Source organism: Balaenoptera musculus, chromosome 2 (assembly GCF_009873245.2).
Source record: "Balaenoptera musculus isolate JJ_BM4_2016_0621 chromosome 2, mBalMus1.pri.v3, whole genome shotgun sequence".
NCBI lineage: Eukaryota > Metazoa > Chordata > Mammalia > Artiodactyla > Balaenopteridae > Balaenoptera > Balaenoptera musculus.
This window is the reverse complement of record NC_045786.1, coordinates 5043782-5059601: the sequence shown is the minus strand read 5'-3', so window position 1 is coordinate 5059601 and position 15820 is coordinate 5043782. Positions and strand designations below refer to the sequence as shown.

The following is a 15820-nucleotide window of genomic DNA, read 5'->3' as shown; positions in this document are numbered from 1 at the left end:
CTATAATGCCAGCTTTATAAATAAGCCAGAAACTCCCCAGATTTGGCCAGCTATATCAGTAAAAACCGAGGAAAGTGAACGGTTTATTACGATTTAATTGCACAGATTTCTGATGAGGGTTTATATAATTTAGTTCACAAATATGCGCATAAAAAGAATGTACCAATATAATAAATATTCAAGTAAATAAATAAATGTCACCATGACTGTTCTCTTGAAAGACAACAAACAATAAGTGTTACGCTCCCAGATGTTTACTTAAATTGGCACTGAAGGGATAGATGATTACCATGGGGTAATCATCACAGTTATGGATGCACTTTTTACACTGAGATGGCTCTAAGGGAAAAATGGCCAGTCAATCTGCATACCAGCCGTCTATACAGCATCTATCCATTATCATTTGCACCAGTGACTTTCATACGGCTGTGGATTCAAAGAGACTCCTGATTTTTAGTGCCTGCATGTGCACACATACACACACACACACACACACACACACACAAGAGGGAAAGAAGGAAAAAACCTTTAAAAAGTATTCTCTTTTTAACTGAGCTAGACGTTGTGCGTAAAAACTTGCAGAGATCATTCAAGGCTCAGAAGGAGGTCACCTTCTTCCAGAGAGGATTATTTTTGTAAATATAGCTATGTAGAAAGAACGTTTATTATGCGGGATTGGCTCGCATGATTACGGAGGCTGAGAAGCCCCACGGTACACGGTCTGCAAGCTGGAGGCACAGGAAACCAGTGGTTTAGTTCTCGTCCAAATCCGAAGCCTGGGAACCAAGGGAGCCAACGGTGTAAGTCCCAGTAGGAGTCCAAAGGCTGATGGCCAAGGAGAAGATGAATGTCCCAGCTCAAGCAGAGGAAGCACGTTTGCCCTTCCTCTATCTTTTTGTTCTATTCGGGACCCTCAGTGGATTAAATGATGCCCCAGGATTATTTTGTTTTTATCAGGCATCTAGGCTAAGGGCAGACCTAAATCCAAGGGAGGATGCAAATGACTTCAACTGGGCTTCAGTCTTTTAGAGAACTGGTCTCTTCTAGGGTATGCTGGAAGCCCTGCTCTATGTCTCTACCTCACCTCCATGCTTCTGCTTTTGCATCCAGCAAGTTCCTTGTGAGGGAAAGCAGCTCCAAAGGCGTCTCTTCTCCTTCAGCTTCTCTCTTCTTCTGGATCTTAGTCCTGGAAATTTCCCCTGCCTTGGTAGCTCTCCATTGCCCTCAAAAGAAGTGTTTCATATACTTCGTTTTGTTTGTATTATTCTCAGAAGGTTGGCCCTAAATCAACTTTACCGCCAGAAGTGGAAGCTCCTTTATCCCGACTTTAATTGTCGGTGTCACTACTCATCTAGTCCTTCCAGCTAATTATCTGGGATTAATCCTCAATAGTTCAATACCTCCATAGCTCTCTCTTTCTTTTTTTGCCTACTCTGCACTTGTAGAAAGGTCTCTCAAAACCAGACTCTTGGGCTTCCCTGGTGGCGCAGTGGTTGAGAATCTGCCTGCCAATGCAGGGGACACGCGTTCGAGCCCTGGTCTGGGAAGATCCCACATGCCGCGGAGCAACTGGGCCTGTGAGCCACAATTACTGAGCCTGCGCGTCTGGAGCCTGTGCTCCGCAACAAGAGAGGCCGCGATAGTGAGAGGCCCGCACACTGCGATGAAGAGTGGCCCCCGCTTGCCGCAATTAGAGAAAGCCCTCGCACAGAAATGAAGACCCAACACAGCCAAAAATAAATAAATAAATAAATTAAAAAAAAACAAAAAACCAGACTCTTCTGCTACTCATCGACCCTGTGATCGCTTAGGTTACAATTGCCCGTGCAACTTTCTATCAGGTCTTCCTGTCACGAGAATCTCTCAAATCTAGTCTTCGGTAGGATTGTGTCTAAGTCCATCTGAGCTGGTATCACAGAATGCTATAAACCAGGTGGCTTAGAGACAACAACAATTTATTTTCACAGTTCTGGAGGCTGGGAGTCTAAGCCCAAGGTGCTGGCAGATTTGGTGTCTGGTGAAAATCCACTTCTGGGTTCTTAGACAGCTGTCTTCTTGCTGTGTCCTCACATGATGGAAGAGGCGAGACAGCAGTACGTGGTCTCTTTTATAAGGTCATGAATCCCATTCATGAGGGCTCCTCCCTCATAACCCAATCACCTCCCACCGCCCAAAGGCCCCACCTTCAAATACCATCCTGTTGGTGATTAGATTTTTAACTTATGACTTTTGAGGGGACAAGTTCAGTCTATAGTGGACAACCTAGCATAAAATGTCCTGGAGATGAAATAGTTACACAGGAATCCCACACTCTAAACTGCCAGTTAGGAAAGACAATGGAATCCTACAGGAGGTCATGACAACCATGTGTCTACCCAGTGGAGGAAGGATGTTCATTTTCAGCTTTAACCCAATCAGGAAGTTTCTCTCTTACCCAATGGGAGTTGCCCACAACCCGTCTCCAGGGGCACCAGAATCAAAGACAGCTGGTCCAATGACTCCAGCATGTACTGACTGAAGGACCCTGCATGCAGAAGAGCTGGCTTCCCACAGCAAACAGAACTGAGCAGCATTAGAGAATCTCAGGGGAAGGCCAAGTCTCTTTAATAAGGTTTTTAGAAGAGTCGATGCTTAACGTAAATTTTGAAAACAGGAACCGGTAAAGATAAAAACATATTACCGAATTGTAATAACCTGGCACAAGACAAAACCTGTGTTGATGCAAAGCAAAGAATCAGCACGTGGCAAAGAAAAGCAGAGCAAGGTAGCCCAGGCAGGCACAGAGATACCTGGCCTGGCTGCACCCATGAGCAGATAATGGGAGGAAGCAGTGCCAGAGAACTACCCAGGCACCCCCCGCAGGGTACTGTTTTGACACAATTTATTTCTGTCTGGATGGGCTCCGAGGTATTCAAGCACAAGACAGCTCTGTAATCATCCACTGATAACCTGGTCTTGTCAGGTTGACGGCACCTCCCTGGGTTATTACCTGGAGCATCTCATGCTCCTGAATGTTGCTGAGATTAAAAAGCTAATGAGAAAAACGGGAAGGGAATATGCAGAAAGGAACATAGTTTTTGTTCTAGAGTGTTGGGACCACAGGTGATTTTTTTTTCTTTCTATGTTTTCCAAAATTCCTTTACACTGCTACATGTTATTTACAAATAAATGTCAAATACAACTGGTACAAAGAAGCAGCAACATCCTCTAAAATATGATAAAAAGTACAACAAAAACTTTCTTTTTGAAGTTGGGATTTCCATAATTAATTTCAGCAACGTAATTACAAATTTCTATCTAAGAGCTGGGGATACAGGGCCTTGTGTCTCATGAGAGGATCTCAGAACGAAAAGTTCCTGATGGTCCCTTGGCCCCTTCTACTTTTCTTTTTAACAACGCATTGCTTATTTTAACGACAAAGCAAATGTACAAAACATTTTTTATCTCATATTATTTATGAAGAAATTTTTTACCTAAACTTCTCATGTTCTTCTGCTTGTCGCTTCCATGGACAGCTCTGGATATTTGTGATAATCTGAAGATAGTCATCCTCTGAATACCTAAAAGTCAAATGTCAATGAAATTAGAAAATAAAGATCTCACTTATTGCTAAATGAATATATGTCTTCTAAAGGACACTTATAATCTACTCATTTTAGCCCTCTAAATCTTTTCTGAAATAAGGTGATGTAGAAATAAGTAAACATCACACCCATTTCAAAACTTATAGGAGCATGCAATTCACAAAGAATTATTATGTTGATTTAGGAATATGTAATTTTCACATTCATAAGTCAAGTTTAGTATTACAAACCAACCACGACAGCACGCTAATTCACATGCATATCTTACGGCTAGTTCACCTTAGCTTCTCATTAACAAATAAATATATTTTTACAGACACTTACCATAAATATATAGTTTACCATCTTTTTCAGACTCTTAAGTTGATAGATTTACCTTGTGATATATGGATAACATTTCCACAAAATAATCATCTTAAATTTTAATTCTGAACAGTACACTAAAAAACCAGATTGGGCCAGGTTAAAAGAGATGTATATTGGCATAAAAATCTACAGGTATAGTTGTACAGTTTGGCCGGATTCCAGTCCCTAGTAGATCTCCCTCTACTTGAAATTTCATCATTAAGTAATAACTCCCTGAAATCACAAAATAGCCTCTAGTCTTTAACGGTTATCAATTAAAATGCACGTATCCTTTTGAGTGAAAAAAACCCTTAAATTTCCTTTCAGTTAATAGCATAGTCATTAGTTGCCAGCTATTTGAGATCAAGGCTTTGCAATAAAAAGATAGAGTATATGTTGATGAGTGTCTGGGGAAGGCAGTAAAGAATCTTGTCAGAAAAGGACCTTCTCCACCCCCATGCAGTATAATGCAGATCTGTCTCTAAAACGAAGTATTTATTATAGGTGGGGAAGGTAGTCAACCAATCAACTCTTTTGCCCTTGAAATTTACCTACCTTTTGGGAATCTCGCCTGTCAATGTTCCCACCAAGATTAATCGAAAATATTTTCTCTTGGTTCCCACTGGACCAGCTAAGAAAAGCTGAAAACCTTGAAAGACTTTGCAAAATACTAAAGGAGAACAAAGCAAAGAGCTACCACAGGAGAGATTAAAAATAGTTTGACTTGTATACAGGTTTCCAACCTCAACCATTTTACCTCACTCTCATGGGCCCCAAGTCTTGTCACCAAGGGACTCGAGAGATCTATACTCTAGCCCCAAAGCTTTGTCTAGAGTGGCACTTCCCAGCTGGAGTGAGGATCACCTGCCTCCACATTGTGAGAGTTAATCTAAAGACCTTCTGCAAAACAGCATTAAGCTAAAAAAAAGAAAAGAAAAGAAGACATGCACATTCAGCAGCCTACTCAAGGCTCTCTCAATTTCTGGCTCTTCAAGAGAGAGACGTGACATTGTGACTACTCACCAAGGTGTGGTTTTTAGTCATTTGATCACATTGGAAACAGGACAACCATCAGAGCAATGTCTGTACCAGGGTCCATCATGCAAAGTAACAAAAGATTTGTCATCTCACATTTTTCACAGAACTAGAACAAATAATCCTAAAATTTATATGGAATCACAAAAGATCCAGAATTACCAAAGCAATCCAGAGGAAAAAGAACAAAGCAAGAGGCATAACCCTCCCAGACTTCAGACAATACTACAAAGCTACAGTAATCAAAACAGCATGGTATTGGCACAAAAACAGATGTATGGCTCAATGGAACAGAATAAAGAGCCCAGAAATAAACCCACACACCTACAGTCAATTAATCTTCAACCAAGGAGGCAAGAATATACAATGGGAAAAAGACAGTCTCTTCAGCAAGGGGTGTTGGGAAAGTTGGACAGCCTCATGTAACTCAATGAAGTTAGAACACACCCTTTCACCATACACAAAAGTAAACTTAAAATGGCTTAAAGACTTAAACATAAGACTTGACACCATAAAACTCCTAGAAGAGAACATAGGGAAAACATTCTCTGACATAAATCATACCAAGGTTTTCTTAGGTCAGTCTCCCAAGGCAAGAGAAATAAAAGCAAAAATAAACAAATGGGACCTAATCAAACTTACAAGCTGTTGCACAGCAAAGGAAACCATAAACAAAATGAACCTAAGACAACCTATGGAATGGTAAAAAATATTTGCAAATGATGCAACTGACAAGGGCTTAATTTCCAAAATACACAAACAGCTCATATAACTCAACAACAAAAAACCAAACAACCCAATCGAAAAATGGGCAGAACTAAATAGACATTTCTCCCAAGAAGACATACAGATGGCCAACAGGCACATGAAAAGATACTCAACATCACTAATTATTAGAGAAATGCAAATCAAGACTACAAAAACTACTATGAGGTACCACCTCACACCAGTCAGAATGGCCATGATTAAAAAGTCTACAAATAACAAATGCTGGAGAAGGTGTGGAGAAAAGGGAACCCTCCTACACTGTTAGTGGGGATGTAAGTTGGTGCAGACACTATGGAAAACAGTATGGAGGTTCCTCAAAAAACTAAAAATAGAGTTACCATATGATCCAGCAATCCCACTCCTGGGCATATATCCAGAAAAGACAAAAATGCTAATTTGAAAACATACATGCACCCCAATGTTCACTGCAGCACTATTCACAATAGCCAAGACATGGAAGCAACCTAAGTGTCCATCAATAGACGAATGGATAAAAAAGATATGAGATACATATATATATATACATACACACACACACACACACAATGGAATACTACTCAGCCACAAAAGAGAATGAAATAATGCCATTTGCAGCAACATGGATGGACCTAGAGATTATCAGACTAAGGGAAGTAAGTCAGATAAAGATGAATATCATATGATATCACTTATATGTGAAATCTAAAAGAATGATACAAATCAACTTACTTACAACACAGAAACAGACTCCCAGACATCGAAAACAAATTTATGGTTACCAAAGGGCGGAGGGGGGGATAAATCAGGAGTTTGTGATTAACAGATACACACTACTTTATATAAAATAGATAAAACACAGGGAACTATATTCAACTATATTCAACTATATTCAACATCATAAACATATATCTATGTTTAAAATAGATAAAACACAGGGAACATATTCAACATCTTGTAATACCTATAATGTAAAAGAATCTGAAAAAGTATATGTATATTATATATGTATACGTATATATGTATATACCTGAATCACTTTGCTGTAAACCTGAAACTAACATAACATTGTAAATCAACTACATTTCAATTAAAAAATTTTTAAAGTTATAAAAGAGTTGTTGTCTCACAAAGCTCAACTAAAGAGAAATGGAAAGGGATGGGCCAAATACAAATATCTAATTAAACCAATGAGAACTGCAACTGTATCTTAAGTCATCAAAATAAAACATATCATGAAAAGTACAGTAAATGAGAAATTATTATCCTATCATAAAAACCAAATGTGTCAGAGTCTAAAGTTTTGTTTAAATTTCATTTATTAAATTAAAAAGAAATTAAATTTCTCATGATGTATAGCTAAGAAAATAAGATTAGTGAATTTGAAGACACAGCAATAGAAACTTGAAAATGAAACATAAAGGGGAAAAAAGGTTGAACGAAAAAGCTGTAGAGAATCATTCAGCTGTGAGACAACCTCAGGGGGCCTAAATGAGAAATTATGGTCCTAGAAAGAGAGAAGAGACCAAAAAATTTTTGAAAAAATTATGGTGGCAAATTTTCCAAATTCAAGGAAAACTATAAACCGACAGATCCAAGAGGCTCAACAAACCCAAAGCACAGGAAACATGAAGAAAACTACACCAAGGCACATAATAAAAAAAAATTCTTTAAACCAGTGATAAAGAGAAAATCTTAAAAGTAAAAGAGGAAAAAGACACATTATGTACACAGAGATAAAGATAAGGATTACAGCACACTTGTCAGACACAATGCAAGTCAGAGGCAGTGGAACAATGTCATTAAAATACAGTACAGAATTTGGCAGGACTGTCGATCTAGGATTTGAGAGTGAGCAAACCTTTCAAAAAATGAAGGTAAAATAAGGACTTTTTCGGTATAAAAAGGCTAAAGGAATTCATACCAGCAAATCTGCAGTACCAGGAATGCTATCCAGAATATGTAAAGAACTCAAAGTTCAATAAGGCAAACAGCCCAGTTAAAAGCTGGGCCAAAGATGTGAACAGACACTTCACCACAGATGGTAAACAGGTCGCAAATCAACCCATGAAAAGATGCTCAACAACATTAGTCACTAGGGAACTGCAAACTAAAATCACAATTATATACTACTATGCATCCACTAGAATGGCTAAAACTGAAAAGCCAGACCACACTAAGTTTGGCAAGAAGCCGAGTAAGTGGAACTCTCATACGCTACTGGTGAGAATGTAAAATCTACAACTATTTCTGAAAACCACTGGGTGACTTCTTCAAAGGGTAAACCTACATATACCCCATGCAACCCAGCTGTTCCATTGCTAGGTATTCCAAGATAAATGCGAACTTACATCCGCAAAAAGACTTGTATGGCAGCTTTATTTGTAACAGCCCCAAATCACTATCATGTGAACATCCATAAGAGGTGAATGGATGAACAGATGGTGGTATCTACTTACAAAGGAATAGTGTTGCTTTTATTTGGTGATGAAAAGAAATGAACCATTGATCCCCGCAAAAACATAGATCAATCTCAAAGTAAGTACACTGGATGAAAAAATACAGACAAAAAAAAGAGTACACAACGTAGATTCCATTCCAGAAAATGAAAACCAGCCTACAGGGACAGAGAGCCCGTGAGGAGTTGCCTGGAAATGGGGGCTGGCACACGAGGGGCAGCAGTGGTAGAGAGGAACGGATGACGAAAAAGCACGAGAAACCTTTGGTGGGGGATGGATGTCCTCCTAATCCTGACTGGAGTAATGGTACACGCATATGCCAAGACTCCTCACATGGTACGCTTAAGTTACAGTACACTGTACATCATTTACCCCTCAAAAAACTTTTAAAATGTTCATACTGGGCTAAAAAAATTGTATTTTCCACGGTGATAGAAATACGATAATGAGCATTATACATCGGCCATTGTTGAGCACCAAGTATCTAAAATTCAAAATTCTAGTCACGCTGAACCTACAGTATATTGAAATGAATATGCTTTTTAAAGAGCTGAGAAGTTGCTACTTCCTATGTGTTCTCAGAGTCCTCAGACCAATACTCCTATAATAGCCTTTCTCACATTGAATTTCATTCCGTGTTTACACACTGGCTGCCCTTCTAGACTATGCCTTTCCCCACAGGACCTCAATGGCTGAGCATTTCTAGACTAACACAATCCCAGGCCAAGCTGATTATTCTGGTTAACCCAGGAAATGCGTGAGTAATTTAATTATAAATACAAAATGTAATGAGGTCATAAACTACTGTAAGTTCAAAGCAATATTTCCTTACTCCATGGATTATGGCTTCTACTCAGTAACATTCACCAGTGCTGACTTGCACTCCTTTGACCTGTTCACAAATCATCTACCCCTATATTAAAGCCTATCCCTCCTTCAGCATATTGCCTGAAGAGCCTCAGATTAGAGCTCAGTAGCTTGTCAGTCACTTCAGCCAGTCCATTAACCCAACTCATCCTTCCTACTTTCCCAGTTTCTTTTTTTTAAAAATAAATTTATTTATTTATTTATTTTTGGCTGCCCTGGGTCTTTGTTGCTGTGTGCGGGCTTCCTCTAGTTGCGGCGAGTGGGGGCTACTCTTCGTTGTGGTGCACGGGCTTCTCACTGCGGTGGCTTCTCTTGTTGCGGAGCATGGGCTTTAGGCGTGCGGGCTTCAGTAGTTGCGGCACACGGGCTCAGTAGTTGTGGCTCACGGGCTCTAGAGTGTAGGCTCAGTAGTTGTGGCTTGCAGGCTCAGTAGTTGTGGTGTGCGGGCTTCAGTAGTTGTGGCACACGGGCTCAGTAGTTGTGGCACACGGGCTCAGTAGTTGCGGCTCATGGGCTCTAGAGCGCAGGCTCAGTAGTTGTGGCAGATGGTCTTAGTTGCTCCACGGTATGTGGGATCTTCCTGGACCAGGGCTCAAACCCGTGTCCTCTGCATTGGCAGGCGGATTCTTAACCACTGCGCCACCAGGGAAGCCCCCCAATTTCTTAGCATGAAATAAAATGAGTGTGCACGTGTGCGTATCTGGTTACACTTTTACCCTTTTTGCAATGATTAACCCATGACTGCCTCCATCTTCAACTTTGAACTCCCTCAATCGTGATCAATGCAGAATTTGCTGAGATTTCACACAGGAAATAGAGGAAAGGGGTTATGTTGTGAGAGATCTAACCTGTGCAACTTTTAAAAGCAAAAAACACAGTAAATCCCTGTCTCATTTTGGCCAACTCTTGGACTTTTTTCTCAACTCTCTTTGCTGCCGCAGGATGGGTGCGGGGAACCTCTCTTCGTAGCTCCATACTTTCTTTCTCATTATTGTGCTAGAGCTGGCTCATACAAGCTTGGAAGAACTGCCTGGTAAATGTCCAGCAACGTTGTGAGCAGGTTGTTAAACCACTGGTAGCTTGAAATTAGCCAAGGTGGGACTATTTACATCACTGGAAGCAGCAAATGTGACAAGTCAGGGCTTTCTCCCCAAGCTAGCTGTTAAACATGAGCGCCCCACTGCCCCTATCCTTCTCCACCCCTGTTCCACAACCTGTGAGACTGCTCAGAACTTTCCAGTCTTCCCCCAGTTTGAGCCTTATGGAGGCTGGCCGAGAAGGCCAGGTAAGACTTTGCTGCCACACCTGACTCATCAAGAAAACTGATTCAGAGGGGTCCTAAGCCTCAGTGAAACAAAACTATCATATTAGATCCAAGGAGCAACTACAAGCTTGGGAAATTACAGAGGACTTTATTTCTCCAAAGGTTTTAAGCACGCTTATGTATATTATACTTTAACTTTGGCTTACTTGAAAAGCAGAGTTTGTGTCATTTTGACAATCATCCTTCCCATTATATCAAGCTTAGTCTAGACCATTAAAATTATCATCCACTGCCAGTTAGAATAAAAGTGCATTGTAAAGTATGTATAGTCTTAAAAACGTTTTGTTTTCATGACATATGTCTCCCAATAAATTGTAGCTGGCTCCAATGTAACTTAATATTGAAAGATGCCAATCATAATGCATCTGATTTTACACGTAAGTTAGCTGCATAGAAGGGCTTTTGACTTTATAGTCCCTGATACTTAAAACCAAGTCAAACACATTACAGCAGACCTATGTATCAATATTTTAAAAGGAGAAATACTCCTGGTCATTTTATAATCAGAAGACAATACTCAAGCTACTTACTTCCTGGAGCTGCTGTGTTCAAAGAATCTTTTTTTATGTCTAGAAATGAAGCATTATCCTCTGGTATTATAAAGGGGAAGACTAAAGAATAAGGAATGTTAAAGAGAGTGTTTTTTCCCTATATGCTGGTCCTTTTCTACTGAACAATAAATCACCAACGAGCTTTTTGAGATAATTAAGACTACCACAGCACCATCATGATTTGTAAGGTGGGAGCATGGCTAGAGAAGGAAAAATCACATGGATGCTACAAGTGTGGGCCAATTTGTGAAGCAAATGTGCCTCTATAGAATTTTCCTGTTGAGTAAAATGCTCTAAATCACGTCAGACTTTCTGCAAATTTACAGTTATAGTTGGTTTTCAATTGCAAAGTATGGTCTTCACCCCAAAATTGTGAGAGGCAGCTACCCCTATGATATCACCCCCATTTTTATGGATGACAAAACTAAAAGTTCTGAGAAGATAAACAGCTTGCTCAATGTTGTACTGTAGGAGATGAACTAAGAATTAAACTCACATCTTTTAATTCACACTCTGGCTCTCTTTCCAATATATCATGCTGCATCTCATCTATTTTCAGAATGAAACTGAAAATCAATCCCATCAGAAGTATTTTCTGGTACCAAGACATACAATAAATCATACTAAATAATGCAGCAAGTTATTTTCAAAAGAATAAATAATGTCTATTTCAGTCATTATTAATAATACTCAAAATGAGATACAGATTATAAATAACATATAAAAATGATACTAGGTAAATAATATTAAAATTTAAAATATTTTTCTAAGACAAGTACTGTATGATATCACTTACAGGTGGAATCTAAAAAAAAAAAAAAACAACTAGTGAATATAACAAAAAAGAAACAGACTCACAGCTATAGAGAACACACTAGTAGCTACCAGTGAGGAGAGGGAAGGGGGAAAGACAAGACAGGGGTAGAGAATTAAGAGGTACAAACTACTGTGTATAAAATAAATAAGCTATGAAAATATATTGTACAGCACAGGGAATATAGCCATTATTTTATAATAACTATAAATGGAGCACAACCTTTAAAAATTGTGAACCACTACATTGTACACCTGAAACTAACATAATATTTTAAATCAACTATACCTCAATAAAGAATAATAATAAAATGTTTTTCTAGAGACGTCTCTTTGGAGATGAAGACCCACGTGCTGTGACTAGTTTTATTTCAATTAAGATATAAATAGGACTTTTCAAAAGGCACAGTTTATGGTTAGTTAACTAAATCATTAAATATTTATTGGGTACTTATTAGATGCCTAGACCTTATCTTGAAGATATTCATTTATCAGTCCTATGTAAACAGCTGAGGTACTGATTTAGTTTCCTATAACATCTCTTCATGGTGAAAGCCAATCTTTTTGTCTACTGAAATGGGTGGAGACACCCCAATAATAAGTCAGTAGGCTTCTAAGTGGTATCCTGTGTAGATCAAACAGTCTTTTGTAGTTAGTTTCTATAAAACCCCTGAAGAGCTCAGGTCTACATGAAAATAAATTCTGCAAGTCAATACAGCGGTATAAGATTTTCAGTCAGTACAGCCAATCATTTCCACTGGGCATTACTTTTTAAAGGAATGGCTGATCTGAGAAAATATTTGAAGAGATTATAGTTGAAAACTACCCTAATATGGGAAAGGAAATAGTCACTCAGGTCAGGAAGTGCAGAGAATCCCATACAGGATAAATCCAAGGAGAAACACTCCAAGACACATATTAATCAAACTATCAAAAATTAAATACAGGGCTTCCCTGGTGGCACAGTGGTTGAGAGTCTGCCTGCCAATGCAGGGGACACGGGTTCGAGCCCTGGTCTGGGAAGATCCCACATGCCGCGGAACAACTAGGCCCGTGAGCCGCAATTACTGAGCCTGCGCGTCTGGAGCCTGTGCTCCGCAACGGGAGGGGCCGCGATGGTGAGAGGCCCGGGCACCGCGATGAAGAGTGGTTCCCGCTCGCCGCAACTAGAGAAAGCCCTCGCACAGAAACGAAGACCCAACACAGCCAAAAATAAATAAATAAACAAAGTAAACAATGCCTTAAAAAAAAATTTCTTTAAAAAAAAAAAATTAAATACAAAGAAAAAATATTAAAGACAGCAAGGGAAAAGCAACAAATAACATACAAGGGAATCCCCATAAGGTTAACAGCTGATCTTTCAGTAGAAACTCTGCAAGCCAGAAGGGAGTGGCAGGACATATTTAAAGTGATGAAAGGGAAAAACCTACAACCAAGATTACTCTGCCCAGCAAGGATCTCATTCAGATTCAATGGAGAAATTAAAACCTTTACAGACAAGCAAAAGCTAAGAGAGTTCAGCACCACGAAACCAGCTTTACAACAAATGCTAAAGGAACTTATCTAGGCAGGAAACACAAGAGAAGGAAAAGACCTACAAAAACAAACCCAAAACAATTAAGAAAATGGTAATAGGAACATACATATTGATAATTACCTTAAATGTAAATATATTAAATGCTTCAACCAAATGACATAGACTGGCTGAATGGATCCCAAAACAAGACCCGTATATATGCTGTCTACAAGAGACCCACTTCAGACCTAGGGACACATACACACTGAAAGTGAGGGGTTGGAAAAAGATATTCCATGCAAATGGAAATCAAAAGAAAGATGGAGTAGCAATTCTCATATCAGACAAAATAGACTTTAAAATAAAGACAATTACAAGAGACAAAGAAGGACACTACCTAATGATCAAGGGATAAATCCAAGAAGAAGATATAACAATTGTAATATTATGCACCCAACATAGGAGCACCTCCATAGGTAAGGCAAATGCTAAAGGAATGGCTGATGAATGTGTGACAGCTAAAGAAGAGAAATATGTAGCAAGCAGACTGAACTGAGCTACACATGGTACTGACATACTGACATTTCAACCACTAAAGGCAAGAGAATTCAATTTACATCGTTTTTAACTCTGCGTGATGGTAACTTCTAATTAGAATGCTGTGATTATTGTCACTTGGCATAGGAGAAAGGGATTCAAACTTTTATTCTCTGCATACCTTTTGGTGTCCCTCACGCAAGTTAAGTATTCCAAAACAGCTTTAGGAATGAATTCCTAAAGATGCCAATGTTCTTCTTCACAGCGCCACTGAAATCTCCAAATTGCCACATTTGGAAAAGTCAGATATTGATTTTTTTTTTTTAAAGAACACTTTCTCTGTCCTGGATCATTAACTTTTGGGGTTTGGACAGTAATTGTATGTTTAAGACACGTGCTAGGAAATACTGCAAGCAGTGACTAACTTTAGCCAACCAAGAGGGAAAGGGGTATCCATTTACAAAGGGGTGGGACGTGGTAAAGGAAAGGCTACACGGATTAGTGAAGCACACTAATGCTACAATAGGGGTAGAGCAGGGAAAGCTGTTACCACCCTAAGTTCCATACACTAGCCAGAAAGAGCATTAGCTAGAGGTACGAAGAAGGTCACAGGACTGGAGAGGTGGCCTTTGGTAGAGGATGAAGTCATCCCTAAAACCACTCCCACAGAGAGGGATCCAGGGGAATAAATACCCCAAACTTCTCTCTTCCCATTTTTTACTCTCATAACCAATGACTTCCAGAAAGTGACCCTAACCAGAAGCCAAAAGTTATGAGAATCCAACTGAGGTAGCACAAGGAACTCAGCCTCCTGGAGCACACAGCAAGAACGAAAAAGGTAGAGAGTAGAATCTGGAAGATGAAATAGCATACATAGCGTAAGTGGAAAGCTATTCATGGTGCTATTTATCAGAATTATTTTGGGGTAACAATTTACTTCACTGGACTCATTTGATACAATGCCAAAGTCAAGCAGTACCTCACAGTCCAACAAAAAATATCATTTTAAGAAGTAACCTAAATGTCCATCAGCAGATGAAATGGGTAAAAGAAGATGTGGTACATATATACAATGGAATACTACTCAGCCATAAAAGGAACAAAATTGAGTTACGTGTATGAGGGTGGATGGACCTAGAGTCTGTCATACCGAGTGAAGTAAGGTCAGAAACAGAAAAAGAAATACTGTATGCTAACACATATACATGTAATCTAAAAAAAAAAAAACAAAAACAGTACTGATGAACCTAGTGGCAGGGCAGGAATAAAGACGTAGATGTAGAGAACGGACTTGAGGGCACAGGGGGTAAGGGGAAGCTGGGATGAAGTGAGGAGAGTAGCACTGACATATACCACATACCCAAATGTAAAACTAGATAGCTCGTGGGCAGCAGCGCCATCATAGCACAGGGAGATCAGCTCGGTGCTTTATGTCCACCTAGAGGGGTGGGATAGGGAGGGTGGGAGGGAGATGCAAGAGGGAGGGGATATGGGGATATATGTATACACAGAGCTGATTCACACTGTTGTACAGCAGAAACTAACACAACATTGTAAAGCAATTATACTCCAATAAAGATATATTTTTTTAAAGTATCCCCTTCACAAATATCTGCAACATGCAGATACATCACCAGGATGGAAAGAATGAATAAACAAGGACTGAGGCTGCTATTTACGATTCTTGCATTTTCCCTCACAACACTATTGCTGTATGATTTCTGAAGATGAAAAAAAGATGACCCACTTTTCAAGTTTATGGAAGGAAATCTTCACATATAAGAGGATATCCAGAGTTGAAAATAACAGTTTAGTGATCTTATACTATCAATTTCTAGAACTAGGATCCTACATATTGCAAGGAATCAGAAAGTACCAATAAATTGAGTGTTTCCTCCATCTTTTAAAGAGTACATTATATAGTTTAGAGTGAGTTACAAGAGTGAAGAAGCTAGCATGGATATGGCACCTGGTAAGATTTTTAAACCATATATGAATGGCTAGGAACCTTTTTCCTTTTAATTCTTCTGACTCACATAAGCAGA

General features: G+C 39.3%; 1 protein-coding gene across 1 annotated transcript in view; it reads right to left on the bottom strand.

Annotated features, from left to right (window-relative positions):
* Nucleotides 1-15820, bottom strand: part of ST8SIA6 (ST8 alpha-N-acetyl-neuraminide alpha-2,8-sialyltransferase 6) — a 132427-nt gene that overhangs the window by 24214 nt on the left and 92393 nt on the right. The window contains exon 4 of the mRNA XM_036843271.1: nt 3474-3560. Within this exon, the coding sequence (XP_036699166.1) occupies nt 3474-3560 (87 nt within the window). The remainder of the gene's footprint in view (nt 1-3473; nt 3561-15820) is intronic.